The sequence below is a fragment of the Patagioenas fasciata genome, chromosome 14 (genome assembly GCF_037038585.1).
Source record: "Patagioenas fasciata isolate bPatFas1 chromosome 14, bPatFas1.hap1, whole genome shotgun sequence".
Classification (NCBI taxonomy): Eukaryota; Metazoa; Chordata; class Aves; order Columbiformes; family Columbidae; genus Patagioenas; species Patagioenas fasciata.
The window spans coordinates 15,710,150-15,730,790 of NC_092533.1; the positions used below are offsets into that span (position 1 = coordinate 15,710,150).

General features: G+C 37.9%; 1 protein-coding gene across 1 annotated transcript in view; it reads right to left on the reverse strand.

Annotated features, from left to right (window-relative positions):
* Nucleotides 1–20,641, reverse strand: part of DOCK2 (dedicator of cytokinesis 2) — a 172,451-nt gene that overhangs the window by 16,803 nt on the left and 135,007 nt on the right. Inside the window, exons 32-42 of the mRNA XM_065848779.2 lie at nucleotides 20,549–20,607; nucleotides 20,276–20,424; nucleotides 11,471–11,556; nucleotides 8,643–8,799; nucleotides 7,895–7,935; nucleotides 6,373–6,463; nucleotides 6,024–6,143; nucleotides 4,118–4,207; nucleotides 2,890–2,994; nucleotides 1,976–2,117; nucleotides 381–462 (exon numbers count right to left, since the gene is read on the reverse strand). Of these exons, the coding sequence (XP_065704851.1) occupies nucleotides 381–462; nucleotides 1,976–2,117; nucleotides 2,890–2,994; nucleotides 4,118–4,207; nucleotides 6,024–6,143; nucleotides 6,373–6,463; nucleotides 7,895–7,935; nucleotides 8,643–8,799; nucleotides 11,471–11,556; nucleotides 20,276–20,424; nucleotides 20,549–20,607 (1,122 nt within the window). The remainder of the gene's footprint in view (nucleotides 1–380; nucleotides 463–1,975; nucleotides 2,118–2,889; nucleotides 2,995–4,117; nucleotides 4,208–6,023; nucleotides 6,144–6,372; nucleotides 6,464–7,894; nucleotides 7,936–8,642; nucleotides 8,800–11,470; nucleotides 11,557–20,275; nucleotides 20,425–20,548; nucleotides 20,608–20,641) is intronic.

A 20,641-nucleotide genomic window follows, 5' to 3' on the forward strand; every position in this document is an offset into this window, starting at 1 on the left:
CATTCTGCCACCATGGGTTTTGCACTTGGCAAGAAGTCATACCAAGATTCTGTTGTATAAGACCCTTCAACTCAACCATCTTCCTAGAGCTGGTCACCTCTAAGACCCCTCTCTTCATCACTTGTCTAAGAAGCTCTGGTGAAAATGCAGTAACTTGCTGCCACAGCATGGATTCTACCTCCCCACCTTGTAACCATCCACTCTTCCTCAAGTGGTAGATGTTCTTTCATGAAATTCCGGGTGAATACATAAGATAGTAAACTAAGACAATAAAAGCTTTAAAATTCATTGGCAAATGACTGAGTTCACAAAATCATGGTTGTCAATTTAAGAATATGGACTGACTTTTGCTCTATTATTTATTACAGAGATTCACTTACTTTATAATTTGATCAGGTACTGCCTTATTTTTGAATCTAGGTTGCTCCTCCAGGACTGGTTGCACTGTAAAACATTGGATATCTGAAATCGTGAAGGTTAAGGGCATGTTATTAACTATCAGCATGAAATACTGTAGGCTGTGGGGGAAAAAAAAATAATCAGGTTTAAAAATGACATTTCCTGATGAAAAATCTGCAGGGTTCAGGGTTTCATTTCTGGTGCTTTCTTGGCCAAAAAAGGAATAATCTGCCAGCAGTAACCAATGAATATATATTAATATTCATTTTGAACTGTATATTTTTTTTTATTTACTGAGCTTGAATATCTGTAGCTGAATTTATCACGCTGAATCATTCATTCATTAAATTTTAAAGCCAAGCCAACTTACAAAAATATCAGCAACATCTGATAACAATTTCACTATTTAGCTTTAAGGATGCATAATGCCATGATCTTTAGCATTTCATCTTTGAAACTGGTAATTGAGCAGCCCTTTTAACTGAGACTTCCTTTGTCTATGCAAGTGTTAGTTTTTAATCTGAATGCTGTGTTTGTAAGTAAATAGATCATATTCTTACATATTTCAGTATATTTGAAACATGTCCTCTGGTTAGATTCCATAGCTTTTTGTTAAGTACATAAGTAGCGCATAGTTGCAAATAAACTTGAACAAATTCTACTTGAAGAAAGGACTGAAAAATATCTCAAAAAAAGAAATAACTAGTTAAGACACAAGGACAGACTTATGAGATCTTGGCTCTCAGGCTTAATGTACCATTTTAGAGAAGCCTCTAATACTCTTCAGCCCCAACAGTGGGAAAAGAAAGCAGCATTCCTTTTCTCCTTCAGCAGGTTCCTTCAGAATAGACCCAAGAGAGCATGTGAAGTGTTACGATATTAAATTGAAAATTATTAAAGGAAAAATCAACACATGAAAAAAAATGTCTGATACAATGAGGTGATCTCATATCTGCTCAGCCAGTATTGATTGAAATCAGAACATGAAGAAAAATATAATGAGTGCAAGCAACTGTTAGAATACTTTCAAACAAGAATAATTTAGGGCATTCTAAAAGGTGGTTAACAATGTTTATGAGTTAATCTTCCCAGGAAAATTTCTGAGAGTGACATAAGGCGTATTTATGTTGCCAAGAAGTACAGGTGATACCCACGTGCAGTGCCAGTCAGAACAATGCTCAAGGCAGACAGGGAGACACAACAGCTAGGAATGTCCGATAACAGACAATTTGCCACCTTAACCTTAGCCAAGGGACATCGTTTAGTGGTGCACTTGGCAGTGTTAGGTTCATGGCTGGACTTGATCTTAAGAGACTTTTGCAGCCTAAATGATTCTATGAATCTACAATGACTTAACAAGACACACTTGTTAGAATTGTGAGAAAAACAGGAATATGCTAGGAACAAGCCATAAAAGCCATGCAAGGCAAAGAAGTAAAAGTGCAAACTGAGCTGCTACATTAATAAATTTCATCCTTTTTTAGGAAATGATTGTTCCACATAGATAAACTCTCGCTAAAAACAAGGTTTCCCCAACCCGCCTTCACTCTGTGATCTCCCCCATGTTCAAGGATACATTGGCCAGGAGAGTTTTTCACGGCATCCCCAGGTGCTGAGGTGGTGTTCATCTTCTCTGCACTGGGAAACTGGCTCAGCAGCTGTGCCTGGAAATCCTCTCTCCTCTCGTATTCCTTCCCACGATAGATGAACACTTTGTTCTGCAAGGAATAAACAGCTGCTTTCTTTGGCTGTATGACGCTGAGGCAGAAGTTACAGATGCATGTTTATCTGTACAAAAATACAGTGGACTCTCCAAATTTTGGAATGAGTGTTACTGTTTTCTGAATATTAATTAACCGTAAAGCAAGACACGTCTTTGACCAAGTGCTGGACTGCAGCACTGACTCCCCAGAGATGATACTTTATGCTGTTAGACTGAATGAAGATAGACTGGCATCACCACTGAGGATGTTCCTGCAGAGCAGAATAAAATCAGAATAGAAAATTCCTTTTCTTCTTGACTATCAAGTAAAACAATTTGCTTTAAAATACATTCTGGATCCAGGTTTCATGGCTTTCTAATACCAATATATAGGTTTCCTCTGCCTGCTCCTTCTCCTTGGTGTTATGACATGTCCTCATTTACAATACAGTCTAACTCCAAATGTACTCATTTGCAGTTCAGTTTGCTTCATTTATCAGGATACTTCTATAATACCAGAAAAAATAAGTCCACATTTCCTGTGGTGTAATATTAGCATACCTTTTCCCTACTTTTTCCAACATTTTCAAGGCAAATTTTGCCTTAAAACATGGAAAGAAGGGTCTTTCATTGTCTTTCAAGTATGAGGAAAGCTACCATATTCACTGCAGTATGTAAGAAAAGTTTGTTGTTTTTTTTTTTTTCTACAAAAGAACATCAAATACTGAAGTTGGTTTTAGAAGCACATGAAGATAGATGAGAAAAATAAGAATTAAAAACAGGTTTACCCTTAGAAATGTGGGGAATCCTTGGCCATAATACCCAACAGCAAAATAGTCCGGTTTAGGTCTCAGAATTTTCATGATGTTTTCATAGAACTTTGCTTGTTGAATCTGAAAGCAAAACCAACCACAATTACTTGTTTGGGGCTTTTTCCCATTTACTTTTCAGCCTGTCCAGTAGCAGCACACTAAAGTACTACAGCTATCGGTGAATATGTAAGAGCTACCCATTATCAGTGTAAGCTAGAGCAGTAACGCTTAGCATGCACATGACACTGCTGTGGTTCATTAAATATTGTTGACATTTATATGCAAATATAATACACAGCTAAATGTGTATGGCTTCAGCTTCAATTATTTGACCTCAGAATCAGGCTTATCCTTAATGTACTGGCATGAAAAAAACCACCAAAGTCACACTTTAAACACTTAACGAACAGCATTACTAAAAAACTTCCCTGCCTCAAATATGTGGATCCATACCTCAGAAACTTAAGTGGCATTGGCAAAAATGTTGTTTCTGTATTTTTGTCAATGATAAAAGCAAAACTGATGGTGAGAAAAATAAGCTTTCCTAATCCACAAGACTCAAGAACACCACATTTTGATTCCCATGGTTTCTTTGTTCAAGATCATGCAAGTGCAGAATCTTGGGGGTAGAAAAAAAGAAGGTAAGGTATGTGGGGGAGCGGATTCTTTTTTAGAGTAATTCAATTTTAATGAAAACAAATAATTAAACATTTCATCTCATTTTAAAATTTTCCTTCTGGCCTATGAACCTAGTTCTAATTACTTGTGATGTATTACTTCCCAGTCCCTGATTAGGACAGAATTCTTGAGGTTTGTCAAGATTCCAGTACCTAAAACTTAAAGAAAAAAATGAAGGGAAAAAAATGTATCCATGTACATTTTCTACCCTAAAGCAGTACAAAGGCCTCAAAAACCTGTTATATTTCTTTTATACATGGCCTTTAAGTTGTGCTAAGTGAGAATATGTTTATGCCATCTATAGAAGTTTCAATAGATCTCAACAAGCAGATGTCTGTGCAACTTTAACAAGCAGTTCTTTATGAATCTCTACCACTGGATTGTTTCAATAAAAAGTAGCAACTCTTGACAAATGAATTAAAAATAAATTGTAGACAACAAGCTCATAAGGAGCTCTATTGTTTGATAGCTCAAAAGTACTAATTTCTGTGACTGAAACAGTTTGAAGACCTCTATATAATCTTACCAGGTTTTGACTTAGTAGTTCATAGTCAAAAACTTCTTTTTCATATTGCTCTGCGAGTTCTTTACATAGAGATATGGCTTCTTCCCACATCTGCAATGCAAACACATATCCACAAAGTAAATCCAGTACCAACAAATAAGTTTTTTAATGCATCACTGCTTAACTACAGTTTTATTGATTATGCTAACTTTAAATTCCAGTCATATATTAACTGCACATTTGGAATGGAAGACTCAAGGCAATCATAAACTTTAGGAAAGCAGATTAATGTAAAAAATAAAAGTGTTTTATGGTTCATTATAGGAAGGAATAAGTAAAACTACTTTATGTTTACAATAAGATAATAAAAAAATCACCTAGCCTTGCAGATAGATTAAAAGAGTGAATCGCTAAGGTGCATAACATCCCGAATATACCCCAAGCACAAGAGCAGTGTATGAGGGGACTGCCACTTATCTCTCTTGAAAACACACACACTTCATCTCATAAGAAATTCTGCAGCGTACATGATCACAGGTAACCTTGTATGTGACAGCTCTCCTAGTCAGCAAAAAAAAAATCACAAGGCTTAGACTTAAATTGCCCCTTGCCCAGAGTAGCAGCTGGTTCCTTTCCACACTACTTGATAGCTACCTCTGCAAATGACCGTGAGGAATTACAGAACTGCGTTGGAAAGACAAGGACAGTTTTTCCCATCTGCTATAGGCACTTCATGTATGCAGCACAAAAGTGCTCTTAACGCAGATAGAAACTCCCTCTCTTGAGGATATTTCTCAAATTCCGTCAGTCTTCTCATCTATTCAGAACAAAGGAGACAAAGGGGGTTTTCTGAGCAGGATTCTCTACAGCTGTGAGGACACTGGAGGTCACACACGTTATGACCACTTGTACCCGGTGCCATGGACTCCCCAGGCTGGGTAGATCTGAACGTGATGTTGTGTTCAGCTGCTGCAAACCAGCTCTGGTCTGTCTGGGGAGAACCCAAACGACGCAAGTCAGGAGGGCTTGAATATTACGATAAAGCGGGTGGGGGCTGCCACACTGCAGTTCCTTCAGATGCCAACAAAAAGCCCTGAGAATTATAAATAGCACTGCATTTTCCTGCACAGTGCTGAAGCTCCAAGAACTTTCTGTCCTCTGAATTACAGAAGGGACTTTGGTGAGGGAGCTACGCCTTTATTTTGCAAGAGACAGTAATGAATTGCCTTCCCCCTTCATACCTTTGGCTGCAGCTAACAAGACATACTGACTTAAAGGCCTTATAGGGTCATAAGATTCGTCACCCAGCACTGCGGAATTTTTCCCTGCTTTCTAGTCTTTTGCTTTATTTCCAAAAATCTCAGCTCTGTCATTCTATTGACAGGCAATTTTATTAACAGATTTTTTTAAAGCTGAGCTAAACCCAGGTACTGAACATTGAACTACTACACTTGGAGTTTGGGATCAAATTCTCATACTTCTCTGAAACAAATATGTCCATTTTGTTTTGTGGTTTTTGGTTTTTGTTTCTTTTTGTTTGTTTGTTTGTTTGTTTTGTTTTGTTTTGCGGGGTAGGAGATAATGACCAAATGGCTTAGAAATGCAATCTGTATAGTCCATATTTTTTTTCCTGCTAAAGGAAGGTACATTCAATGATTTTTACTATTTTATTACTGCCTGGCAGAGAAGTTTGTGACCAGTATAAACATTAGCCCTCTTTATTTGTGAATGTGGTAATTGCAAAAATATGCTCACATAGAACAGATATACTCTTTGAATAAGCCTTCAGGACACAATTTTTACTTGACCCACATTTCAAAGAGGATTTCCTATACAAACTTCTTATACAGATCTTATTCATTAAATACTGCTATACAAAGTAACAGTAAAAAGAGCTGTGACAGGGGGAAGAACTCTGCAGACCTACCTTTCCTTTGTCAAAGTATTCTATGATCTTCTCATACAAATTCTCTTTCAAGTGTCGATAGGTCTGTGAACACTGGAACTCTGTTGACATGACCTGGGGTGCACACTGTTCATCTGACCACTGAGAACAAAACCACATAAAAAACCCAGATGAAAAAGCTATTTTTGCTAGAGTATTTAGTTTTGCTAATATGTGGCTTTTAATCACCTGTTGAAAATACAGTTTCAACAATTATAGTTCAATTTGTATGACCTACTGCAGTAAATCAGAGATTAAGACAATCACTTTTTAATTTACAAATTTGAAAATTGCAAAAGCTTGTTTATGTATTGAGTTCAGAAATTCTAACCTTCAAGAGCCACGTATGGAGTAGAAGGGTATATGCTGCTTCCGTGTAATTCTCACAATCTAAATGAAGATCTCGCAGCTTATACAAATATCTGTCAGAGGAGAGAACAAGAATTAGAGCAGATATTGATATGACAGGAATATTAAGTGTTGAAAAAGTTCTAGGTAAACTCTGTAATGTAGACTTCGTAGATGTCATGTGGTCACTACTCAGAGTCTTTAAGGACACACTGGAAGGGGTTAAAGCTCTGTGCTCTTGTTCAGACATTTCTGTGTTTTCTTTGCTGAGATATTGTGCACAAGGGAAGAGAAAGAGCCAAACTCCTCCTGTGAGCTCCCGTCAGCTGCACCTCTGAGAAGAAGAACCAGACTCGAGCTCTGAGTCAGAACTCCAAGCCATTATTCCCGGCCGTTACTCATGGCACCTTCCTTTCTCTGCAGAACTTTTCAATTGCATGTAAACGCGTTCCATATAAACAGATGTAAGCACAACAGATAACTCAAGGTAAAGCAGAAACTGGAAAACACCAGCCTAGAAAGACAGAGCAAGTCCCTGTACAATTGGGAAGGTGGGAAGGGCAGAGAGTTGTTCTGCATTACACATTGCCAGTGTTCTTGATCCCTGGGGCAGCTTTACTGCTACCGGCACAACCAGTGTCCATCATGTGGCTCAAGACATGTTTTCCAGCAGCGAGAAACAAAAAGCACATCCTACCCTGACACACAGCAGACGCTTGGACACGGGAACTCTGGCACCTTGCTGCAGCAATGCATGGCGCTACCATCCCAGTTGCCAGTCCAGCTGGAGATGTGGCCCCCATAGCAATGCCCGCTGTTTCTCCTTGGCCCCTCCAGCTCACAGCTCCCAATCCAGCTCTGCCTTGCCTTCAGCGCTCAGCTCAACCGATACTCTGGGCTTTGCACTGCACTGACCGAGGTGCAGGTGGTTCTGCGGGTTTTGCAGAATGAGAGGCAGCAAACAGCAAGCTTTTGAACAGCAAGATTTGCTGCAGCTCATATGCAAAACCGTTGGAGACAGTAAGAGGCCCTGTCACATCTGAAAGAATTTGCCAGTACAGCTATAGCTCTTACAGAAAAACACCTTCCTAGTAATTCTGCACTGCATGTAGTGTTGCATATTTAAAGAGACTTGGCAGACTGCACAATTCTACAAAACTCAAATGTTTTTTCTACCATTCTGAATTTATGACACACCCTCCCTCAAGCCTCAAATCTAGTGGTATTTTCTTGCTTTAAAACAATAGACAATGAATGTTGAGTGATCAACTAAAAGGTGATTCTTCGGGGAAAAAAGTGCACCTGCTGAATACGTATGATTGATTCCAAATCGCTGAAGGTTAATCAAACAATGGAATAAGAATATAAACAATGCCACGGCTACAACAGCATCACTGTGGACAGGAGCTAACATGAACTAACAGAAAGTACAATAATAAAACCAAAATACATAAGAGAATATTATTCCTCTCTCCAAAACAGATCCAACAGAACAACTGCCATACCTGATATACATCTCTTCACGGTTAATGTCCTTGTAGAAATTCTAGGGACACAAACATTTAAAAGTTATCTCCTGATGTCTTTTATTAAAACACAAGAAAAAAAAAATATGCTGAGGTTTTGCTTTTCTTGCTAGCTGGACAGCACAAGAAATATTCTTTACAGACTACCTTACGTTTAAACCTGGCATTACTGCTTCAATTAATATTTTAATTATTTATTAGTATGTGTTATTATTATACATGGGTATAGTTCTAGTTCACTAATGAAATCATTAGTGAAAGTTTTTCTGCTGAAGAAGAGGGAATCATGATTATTCAAATGCATTAACATAATAAACTACACATTTTGGCTACAATTGATGGCCAGAAAAGCAAGTGGTATTTATTGAGGTTGATGTGTAACACTGCTGTGCAAAACCTCTGAAGGGGCTAATTCCAGGAATAAAGCCCATTTTTGTCACCATAACACTTCTGCAGGTATATGAGTTACAGGCTGTGCTAAATGTATGACAGCAATTGTCTCCTGAAGAGTTGCAGGAATTTATACCACATTGCACAGCGATTACTGAGGAACAGAGTATGTGATTACAACACGTATTAATCATGTTCTCTTTCAGCCTTCAAAGTTGATGGAAGTTCCTCTTCAGCTTCAAGGAACCTCTAGATGAGATATCCTCATTACAAAATAGGAATAGAAAAAAAGACACGGTGGCCTAGAACCAGATCACAATATAAAATCTTGACATACCAGTAAGTTGACAGTGCAGCTCATGCGGTTGTCCTTGCTTTCATCATTCATCACTGTTCGGTAATCCAGCAGTTTCTCCAAGAGTCCTTTAACCAGGCTGACAAAGCTTTCAACCAAGGTACAAATGCCGGGATGCTGACATGCGCATTCTGTAAGACTGCAAAAACACACACAAAATGTTTTTACAATACTAGGAAAAGTAGTGGTCCAGCAACTGACAAACTCTTTGGATCTGAAAGGAAATACCGAATTGGGGCTAAAGCAACTGCAGAATGCACTGGAAATTCCCTTTGTGGGCTGGTAGTTTAGATATCTAGAAGACACATGGGATATAAATCAAAAGGAAAAAAAATGAAACATTTAGTTTTCCTGTCTGAAAATGACTTGCAATTCAAGGGCATACCCACAGCTTCAGAAAGGAGCAACGTGCATCTGTGATATATCAAACTCAAGTCTTTGGAATGCCACACTATTGCAATAAACGTTAGACCTTCCTTTTCTCTATTGCTGTACAACGTAAAATGTGATATTTATTTCTTTTTCTTTGTACAGTTGGGTGTGAGTAGAAAGCTCAAACTAACACAAATTTTCAGTCAAGAAAGACATTCGTGAATAAGATCTCACCAGAGCAATTTGCCCTTGAGAAATAAGCAAAAAAACAAACAAACTTTCTGCAGATTAAAAAAGCAGCTATTTTTCTTTTGATAAAAATATAGGAAAGTGAGTTTTATACACCATCATCATCAGATTCCAATTTACATTAACAAAATATTAGCATATGTTGTTTCTATAAAGCACTGAAGTGATTTAGGAGTAGGTATTTCGCATTACTATCATTGCTTCATTTTCAAAGTTTGACTGTTTAAACATTATGAAGTGATTACCAGCATCTCATTAAGGATAATTTTCTTTCTTTGGTTAAGAACTTCTCCTTAGCATTCTGGTTTTGCATTGGCATTCCATCTGACAAACCGCATTTTTTTTATATACATTGACATAAACCACAAGCTTTTGCTGGGTCTCAGCCAGGATACAGCACAGAACTCCAGTCAATGAAGACAGACAAACTGGAGTACACGTAGAGAACTACAACATGAACAGGAGAGAGGAAGACCTCTCTCGTGAGGGAAGATTTAAAAAGTAGTCTTGCTCAGCTTTATACAATAATCCCAATAAAAAGTATCCCTAAACCTTCAGAATATTTTTTTTCCCCTAGGAGAGAGCAAGAAAGTTCTGAATTTTTAAACAGTTTGCAAAAAAAAAATAGAAGTTTTAGAATAAAAAAATATTTTCAATAAAGCTTGAGAAAATAACTTCATAACATGGGCCACTGCAATGATGGGGAACTGGAAAGCTTCCAAATGCTCTTTTCTATTGTGCCTATGTTAGTAACTAAAATATGCCAGAACTCCTGAGCCAGAGGACAAGCGGCACAGCTTGAGTGTGGAGAAGTTCCCAGCAACCAGCTGGTGGGGCAAGTTGTGAGTACAGGGGGGAGCAGCAGCACACAAGACACTGACTACTGCTCAATAGCTGCGTTCAGGTGGCAACCGGAACTCTGCAGGAACGTGGACAGTTACAGGAAATTAGTGGACGAAAATACGACCACGTGAACAAGCCTGGAGCCCAATTTAACTGGGTGTCTATCTAGTTGGAACGGGGAGTTGGAGGCTTGAAATCCCTGCTTTGAAAGATGTGAAATAGGAAGATTTAAAAACAAACAAACAGAACGCCAGAAGAGAACAGGGTCCTACCACACACATATCACCAGCTTCTGCTTCAGCTGTTCCTCTAGAGGCATAATTAAACAACTTCAAGGATGGAACAAAAAAATATTATCTGGAAATAATATGAAGTGACATCCTTAGAAATACGGCCCCCTTGAACTTGAAGTCTTGTAGAACATGGCAGAGTATCAAGAGGAAAGAACAGCTAAGTCAAAGAAAGGAGGATACCTTGGAAAGGCAGGAAGATCAAATGCTACATAGAATGATGAGACTATTGAACTGCACTGCTGAAAGATGGGGTTTAACTTGATGGGTATCAGTTCTCTAGAAAAATATCTGAATGCAAGAGTAAACTGTGAACAAGACAAGCAAACAACGGCACGCAGCTCAGAAAAGGTAAACTTCAAAGGGTCTTACACACAAGATCTGAAGGAAGCTTTTCTCTTTGCATTGATGAAGTCTCAGCTTGAATACTCTCTCCAGCTTTAAGGCAACCTAGTATTTCAAAATAAATGCAGACATCGTAGCAATGTCCAGAAAACATTGCATGTGATAAACTGAAATACTGGGTTGTTCCCCCTTAAGAGAAGACCGAAGGAAACTTGACAGCAACTTTCAAATTTGTCAAAAGCTGCTGCAAAGAGAAACAGAATAAATGATTCTTTGTGTCCCCTGTGGGTCAAACAAGAAATAATTGGCTTAAACTGAGGCAAGGCAGATTTAGTATGGATATTTGGAAAAAAAAACTACTAGCAGCAAGGAAAGTTTAGCACTGCAATAAATGTCTACTGTGTCAGCTGAATCCCCAGTATTGGAGATGATGCATTGTAGCAACAGTTCAGCCAGGCTTAGTGGTCCAGGCTTTGCAACAGTATTATTAGGAAACCCATGTACTTGCAAGGCTTGATTTTGGTCATACCAAAAGCCACTCTGAACACCTCTGCAGCACCTCTTCAGGCCTACTGAAATAATATGCTATTTCCAGTCCCTTCATAAAAATAGCTGCAAAGATTGTATTTTAAGTGAGGTCACCAACTTGAGAAGTGGGAATAATAAGATAACGACACATCCTCTGGGCATTTATTCCCATGCACTACTTACATGGACTCGAACAACTGCATGTAGTGTTCATCCCCTCGCCCGCCTTCCACCTCGTGGTCCAACTTCAGAATTATTTCATTTTCAAACTAATAAAGAAAGAAAAATCAAAACACTGAGCAGATATCCAGAGGTCAAACACATTTCAATATGGCATCAAAAGAATATCTTTGTAAAGTTATATCACATATTCCCCATGGTTCAATGCTTGAATATACTCCAGTTGAATAATGCACATCTGACTATCTCCAGATACCTGTTTCTCAGTACAAACTGATAAAATAACCTGAGGAAACAGGCTTAACAGTGTCTTTGTTATGGGTTTTCATAGAACATCCCTAATTTGAAATGCAGGATTTCAGAGTAAGTAGAATCTCTTTCACCCAGATAAAATATGAACAATCCTACAATATTCAACAGCTTATTTGTTAGTCCGACAGTCTGCAATTGCTATTTGTTAGGTCTATCTAGACCCTAATTAGGAAACAGTGGCATATAAACAAAGACAGCAAACAAGCTATTTTTGTAGTTAAACACATTTTTTTCCCCTCTAATGCATAATTTCTTCCATTTTTCTTTACAGTTAGGACACCATATCATTTGGAGCCATTAACAGACTTATTTCTCTACTTGTAAGGTCCGAAAGTACCTTGTTCACCTCTCTGAATTGAAAACTAATCTCCGCAGCCTGTGTGCATACGAAGAGAAAAAAGCTGTTGATATTTCTCCCCTGGTCACATGTTGTTATCTGTCGCTAATCAGCCAACTCTTAAAACTCCAAGACTTCCAGCTCTCCCTTTCTGCTGAACTCAGCTTACTGAGTTCACTGAATTCAGCTTACAGAGCAACTGCACCCCAGGCTGCAGAGTCACCCTGGAAACCTCAACCACTGGGCCCAGTCATTCCCATCATGAGTTTCTCAAAGCTGGATATCCCAAGATGTCATCTATATTGTTTACTTGCTGTTCCTGGTACACCCTGTAACAATCTCTCATATACTCTTCAGGTAGTTTTACATAATTAAGCAAAGGCATAACGTCTCATGATACCCAGAAAAAGATAAAGCCTATTGTCAAAGTTTGTCACACTGGTAAAGAAAAAGTTAGCTAAGAAACTAATGCTAAACTGAAAAATTTTTGTGACAAACAGGCACGCAAATGATCAGTGACAACAGCTTGACATCTTTAAAGTGTAATAAACTCCAGCAACATCTCTGTAGAATTTCTAGGTAATATACCATAGTAATATACAATAAAGAAATGGAAATACTTGTTGAATTATATTTTAACAATATTTTGCAGAATCATATCTTAATTATGTGAAACCTCTTTAAATATTATTGTGTTGTTGCAATATAAATATACAATTGTAATTTGTAATTTCAAAGCTTTACAATACAGTATATATAGGCAACTGTTTTATAATTCTTGAAGGGTTAATCCAATCTAATATCTTTAGATCAGAATTTTAATTAGTTTCCATATATTATGCAGGCGCATTCAGGTCTGGGAAATTAAAACCATGGAAACTATAATACATGCATATGATTTGGTTTTCTTCCCCCCTTTCCAAGCACTTTAAGGCATTAAGATTTGCATGTTCTATAAATGCCCTCAAATAGTTGATACTTATGTAGTATACTTGCAAAAGAAATACAAGAAATTATTTTTCCCCTCAATATAAAATGAAAAATGCCAGTGGAATATTTAAAAAAAAAAAAAAAAAAAAGAGCTTAAGTAATTTGGAAATTTACAAAGAGGGTTGCAAGGAAAATATACCTCTGTTAATTTTATGCAGAATATTAATTTTTGAACAAAATTACTGGGTGTACTAGCCTATTGTTGTCCTGCAGACATGATCAGGAACCAAAAAAAACTCCAAAACGTTTCAAATAATTCAGCATTTTAAAATAACTGATATATCAATCTTGGAAAACAGAAGAGTAATTAAAATTAATGTAATGTAAAAATAATGCATGGTAGAAAGTAACTGAATACAATAAGCTTAGCAGAAATAAATATTAAAATGTTGCAGATTTTAAGACGTTAAAAACAAGCCCACTAAAAAGCAGCCAGACCATTAGCATAATTTTTCCCAAGCTACAAATATGATGCTGTGAAGAAGCAGGTATCGCTTTGCAGCTGTAGGCTGGAAACAGCGCAGACAGGAGTCCAGCAGCAGTGGGGATCCCGTGCAGTCAGAGCCATCCTTCCCTTAGCCAGTCTGCGCCGCGACTGCCGGGTCAACACTTCTGCTCCCTCTTACCTACATCGGTTTGATCTTGTTCTGTGCTCAGCCCTTCCTGCATTCCTCTTTTGCTCCCAAGCCTCTTGCCTGATAATATTCTCTGATTCTTCATTCTTTAATGTCTCTTTTGGCTTGTTGTATGAAAACTCTAGAATTTATAAAAGCATTCCAAGGTTGATCAGCTTGATTCCTAGTCTGGGCTTTTAGCACTGCTGGAAGCTGGGACAAACCCGTTCACTAGGCTGGCATTGCCTTTGGGTCTGCCCTGGGAAAGGGAGCATAACACATGAATCTCAAAGTCTTAGTGCAGCTGGAGTCATTCTTTGTTCTCATCCAACTTACTGTATCATGTTCAGATATAATCATATGAGGAAACAACTTGAGACAGATTTGTAAAGAATCTCCATAGCTAGAGAATGACAAGGTTTCAAGGCCAATACTTTTTAAAACCTTTCTAATGCTGCTGTCAATGCCGTCTTCATGCAGTCACAACATGTCACAATCCCTTCACCCCAAGATTTCTACTAAAATCCTTGAGTAAAATTTATATCTATGGATATTTACATAAAAATATGTATATTCATAAATATGTATATACATATATACTGGATATTTCATTGTTACATAGAGTACAGGGAGGTAGCAGAAAGGCAAGACTGCTTGTTTATGTTGTGTGTTTATTGCCCTATGAATCAACCATAGACATACTAAAAATGAAAGACCACTCGTGCTCCAAGAGTAAGCACACACACTAGTGAGAGCAGCACGCACAGGAGTGCAAATGGGAGACACTTGAGAAAAGCAGGAACCAAGTCTAAAAGAGACTTCTCCAGTTGCTAAAGTAAAATCTGTGTCCCAGTAAGACTGAGCTTCAAATAAAAGAAACCTTGGCATAGTATTTTCAAGAAAAGGTGGGGAAGGTCTACCACCAGATTCTAGACAAGCCATTATCACAACAAGAGGCACAGAGAAAGCATTAGAAAACAAGACCTTCATTAAAATAATGCTCTATTGCTTACATGGATATAACTATCAAAAGCACTGTAAAAATGACAGAGTTTACTACTATGCTAACAGCAAATTTTGATATTTTTCTTTCACACATTTTCAGTGTAATAATTCTGTCTTCTCCCTGTCTTCTCTTCTGTGTAATTGAGAGCTTGGGCAGACTGGGATCCAGATCACCCCATCACGGCACTGGAAGCCTTCCATGGCAGGAAGAGTTACTATAGTATTTTATATGCGGTACTATCAGATAACTGCAATGCAGTTATATCTCGTCATCAAAAAGTTCAGCCCTGAGCTGAAGAAGCCAAGCCCAAAGCTACGTGTAAGAACACAATTCTTCCCCTTAGAACACCAAGCAGGTCATGCACATCCTTCAGACTACTGTTGTAGATGGTACAATTCTTCCAGATGTAGAGAAAAAGACATTCTAGCTCAAAACATGTCACTACATGTACTTCCTTTAAGCAGGTGGTAATTAAAACTCTCCACTCAGAAAAATTACTCAACATTTTAAAATAACAAGGGCCGACCATTCCCCACATTGCTCCAGAATATTTGATGTCCTTCCTTTTTTTTCTCCTGAGATTTAGTTAATAGGACCAGCAAATGTCAAAGATCACTCATCACATCACACAAACAACAAAAAACAGGTGCAGAAAATGAGGCAATACAGATACACTTCTCTTTTCTCCAGAAGGGAGGGAGGAGGGAGCAATTTCAACCTTTTCCTATTTCTCTGACCAAGTCAAAACAGCAAAACCACAGCTGTAAATGTGAGAAACCAAAATTGTTCGTATGATCATAATGCAGCACCAGATATGCTTCAAACAGTAATATTTAAACACTTCACAGTGGTCAATGTGATACACCAGAAACTGGGTACAAGTTGCGTGCACACTGTACAATGGCACAGAGAGGCAACTTCTCCAGCTCAGCACCAGGTACAGCATATTTTAAGATGACAGAGTAGAAAAGCAGTGTTCATGATAACATGAACAACGCTGTTTTAAACAGACATAGAATGGTAAAAATATTCTGCTGCCTGGCTGAAGGGGAAAATTGAGAAAATACATTACTATTTATCATCACTGAGATGCCTACATACAAAAGGTCATTGCAGAATGTGAATTTGCAAAACTGTATAGTACACACATGAGAAACATTCCTAGCGGTGTAGGACTAACTGTGCAGAACTGAGCAGCATGGAGCCACCCAGTATTTCAATAGGAGGTGGAGGTAAATGCGTAATCTCTGTGGCACGGTGAACAGGATCTGGGCTGCTCCTCAAAATACTTAATGACTTCAGATCTCTGAGTCTCCAATGAAGAACTACTTCCCGGAATGCTGTCAGAGAAAGCTGTAGATTGCTCAGTAGAAACAGCAAGAGCAGAAGGAAAGGACTACCACACTACTACTGTTTCTTAATTATTTTTAATAGGAATGTCAAATAAGAGGGAACCCGATTTTTAATTCAGAGGGCACAAAGAATTTTGGTTTGTTAGGAGTATCAGTACTCTGTGATCCAGAACTACTCTTCATCCACTCGCAGGTTTTGCTGCTCTACTATTAGCCCATTCGCTGTAATTAACTAACACATTAAAGAAAGCCTGAGGAACAGTATGTACTACACCAACACCAGAGAATGAAGAGCTATCATCGAAATATCCAGAAACAAACCAAAAAATTACTCCGGCTTGTCCAGGCTAAAAAATAAGTTTAAAGGGCTCAGAATTAATTTCTAAGCGTATATATTATAGTATGTATATTAGTGTGTATATGTTTATTGGTAACACAGGTACACGGCAGTTTCAAGACGGGGCAATATTGAGCAAAAGCATCTAATCCAGTCATTTTCTAGAGTTGAAGTCTGTGGACTTAATGCAGTAAGACAGAAATCTGTGAATACAGTGCAACTCAAGCACCAGTTAAAAATCATCCACCTCTGAAATCCTTCCTAGCACTTATTCAGCATGTAGAGAATTGATTACTTCTCTAAGTAATAATTTCACAGATGCTGGATCTGAACAAAAAAACCCTCTTCCTAAGCATCTTTCCTGCAGTTTCTCAACAAGCTGCAAAAAAAAGTCAGTTGCTTGCACCAAAATAAATAAAAAAGCTGGCAGAAATATAGAACAAAGTTTTAATGTGCCGATGCCCACACTAAGCCCAGAAAAAGGTATTTCTTCTCTAACTTAAAGAGTGTGCCTAATTGTCATTGGCACCAATTTGGCTTTAAAACCACCCGCTTATCTATCTAATAGGTCCAAGAAATCTCCACATGTCTGGACACACGTCAAGACCAAAGCACGAAACGTAGGTTCTGATAATGGGACGATCTCTCATCCTTCTCAAATCCTTACACAAAATAAAATTTCAAGAACTGAGAGCAAGAAATGTGGGTTTTTACAGCAATTATGAATCACATGCGCCAGAGGAGCTTGCTGAGAACACCTGTTTTCACTCATTTAGTAACCTTGTACAGCTGTTAGCTTGGAAAGGTACCAGACTCCAAGAGTTTCCCTAAGACCGAACACGTGCCCTCTCACGCGCCAGGAGATGGGTGAGCCCAAATCACCCCGTCCCTCAGCACTTTGTGCCACAGCCCAACAGTTGGAAAGGAAAGCCAGTAGAGAAACTTTGCCAGAGGGCTTCAGCAATTGGTGGAACCAGTGAGAAATGCTAAATTAAAAATACCAAACAAGAACAGAATGACTTATTTGAATAAAAATATAAATATCAATATCAATGAAATAGTCTTTCCTAAGCCAAGTTAAATCCTTAACAAAACTATCAGCTAAAACAAATAGTACTAGTTTGCTTGATTATGTTTCTATCTTCAGGAAGTCTTAAATGTACAACTGGATCTTTCAAGGAAAGATGGGTTGTCAACCTTTGGAGCATGGGATACTTTTAACATCATGTGTTTATCACAGAGGCAAGTAGATTCCCTTTGTATTAGAAGGAGAAGGAGATGTATTTGCAGGAGTAATTTTATCCACAGACACTGAATGTAAGTGGGATAAATTGCCTTTCCAAGATTCTTAGCTCTCTGAGCTGGTGGACAGACAGAACCTTGAAAGCTGAAATTAGTAGGTATTAGTGGCTTCCTCCCTACATCTTCAATTAGAGTTAAAACTACAAGCTTATACAACATTTCTTCTGGGTGAATGGAAGTCGCATGTACAAAGTTAAAGGAAGGATCGTGAAGAAAATGCCGTATTACGCCATATACCTATGTATCCATTCCATTCCATTAAATATATCTGTGTACTATGTAATTCTTGAGATAACTAGAGGTGGAATTTTGTTTTCTCTGGGATTAGCTGACCTAGAAATAGCTAAACAAAATCAAATTCCCACTTAGTAAATCTAAATAACTTTATATCCTTATTGCACGTATATTCTATGCATAAAGCAGGACACAGCCTCCTGAGCTAGCACCAACATCATGTGTGTGTCCACCCAGAACGGAGCACTGCCCCACACCAAGGTGACAAAATCCATCTTTTGGGTTAAGTCTGTCAGACCACGTGGAAGGTGCCAGACAAGCTCTAGTTCCCGTGCTGGTACAGACTCAACTAGTAAAGACATCTCTTGTTTGTGTATTGTAAAAACACCTCTATGTGTTTTCCCATCTCTCATTAGAGAGGATGGCACTAGAAGTTAATTCTTTATTGTTAAATTCAGCAAAATTATGTTTTAATTGAATGTCAGTCTAGGCTCCTGAGTGCCTAATGCAGTATTGGAATAACATGTTATCATTCTCAAAATTTTATACTAAACCTTTGAGGAAATATCCTTCATAATACTAAATGCCAATTTGTATTTTTAAATTGTTCACTAGTGAAAGTTAGATTATATGTGTTTATCAAATAATTTTCCATACATACTATTTCTTTGCCTTTTCTAATTAAGACGGTAACAGTTTCAAGTAATAAAATTTAATGTGCCTTTCCTTTAAAATACATCTTTTAAAATACTTAGCAGAATTGCCAAACTGACAGATGCAATTTTAAGAAATTTATCTTAACTACATCATCCATGGGAAAGGAGAGAATAAAGCCCACAATTCTTGACCACTAAATGATCACAACTTCTATAGCAGAACATTAGATTCCAATGAGACTCAACTGCTCAATTATGAAATAGTTTTACTGCCATCTGACAAAAATTACCTCTTATTTTTAAGCTGCAGTAAAATGAATGTCCTTGTTCCTCAGCACTGAAAAAATATCATCTGCAACTTATTTATTGTAGCATAAGTGACTGAGGGGTCACCTAAGTGCCTGGTATCTTCCAGGCTCCTAAGCTGTTGTTCTTGTTAATCGCTCAGTATGACTGATGAGTTTTCAGGATTTTTGGTCTGCACAGATCTGTGCATCTCTCCCAAGAGATGAAGCATAAGCCAAGAGCAGGAAAACATTTTTAAGAAGGCAAATACAGGACTATTAGGACATGGAGGGAACAGATGCACAGAAGCAAAGCGGTTTTTAATCTTGGCCTTGAACCAAAGACTTTGTACTGCGGAATACAGACCAAAATGGAAATTCCATCTGCTCGTTTACTCCACAGTTAGTTGACACAGAAATGCCCCACATGATTTAAAGTATTTAACATAGCTGGGTATATGAGTGACCTATTTATATTTACTTTCCTATGAATATCTAAGATATGACTCTTAGTTTGCCACTCACCATTACACAGATTGTTCTAAATGAATTATTTGTGTAACTACAAAGCCTGACTCCCCGATTTTAAATGTGCTAGGAAAGGCAGTGTGCAAACACAGACTAAGGGAAGTCTGTGCCCAAAGAGCTTGCAGAGAATGGAAAAACCAGCTAGGAAAGAATCGGACAGACACTGCCCAGGCAGGCACAACAAGATTCAGATTACATTGCCAAATGTCCTGTCCCACCAGCCCCATTTCTACTCTATCAAAAATATTTCATATTTGTGATTTTAAAATGCTTTTCAAAATTATTGTCAAAAATATTTTAGGAATGTCAGTTCTTCATAATGGTTATTTTTAGCACAATAAATATTTAGATAACTCATGGTTTCCGGAGAAATCTGACAATATCTAAATAACTATACACTGTTACTTTTGTCAGATATTCTGTATTAAAAATCGGAAGTTTTGGTTTATAAATATCTAGGTCACAAGGAAGGGGTATCATAAAAAAATTAGATTAGAATGGAGCCTTAGAGGTCATGTAATTGTACCTCCCACTTAAATGAGGGCTGACTTCAATGCCATTTCTTCTTGCTCAGAATCTTATTCAGAAAAATTTTGAAAATTTTGCTAAAGATCCTGCAACTTCCTTGGGCTCTTATTCCGGTGCCCCATTGCTGTCACTGTGACGGAAGTTGTGCTGAAGTCCAACTAAATCACTCTGGAGAGCCTCTATTCACTTGCACAAGAGCTCTTCCTTTTGTTCTTCATATTTTTGATTTTGCTTTGTGTAAGCAGAAAAGCCCACACAACAGATATTCACCAGAAAATCTGACCACATCACATTTTAATGAATTTTCACACAAAGTATTTTTACTTACCTTTTTGAATTCTCCTGTCCTTTGATATTCACAAAGCATCATGTCAAAGAAAATTGGGATTGTGGCTTTTCGTAGTTCAACTTCTGGAATAAGCGTCATTTCCAAGATGGGGCCAACCATCCCCGGAATAAAGCAAATTTTATTCTGACCTGAAACAGAAATGCAAATTGTGTAGCTGAAATATTTACAAAAGCACTTTTTGTCAAATATTTTCCAACAAAACAAGCAATATGCTGTGGATTCGTTTACAATTAAGTTCATTTGCCTACTCACCAAGTTTGTACCACATGTCACGGATGGCAAAGCCAATTAAACGCCTCATATCTCCATATCTAGAAAAAAAAAAGACTATGAAAGTATCTTTAT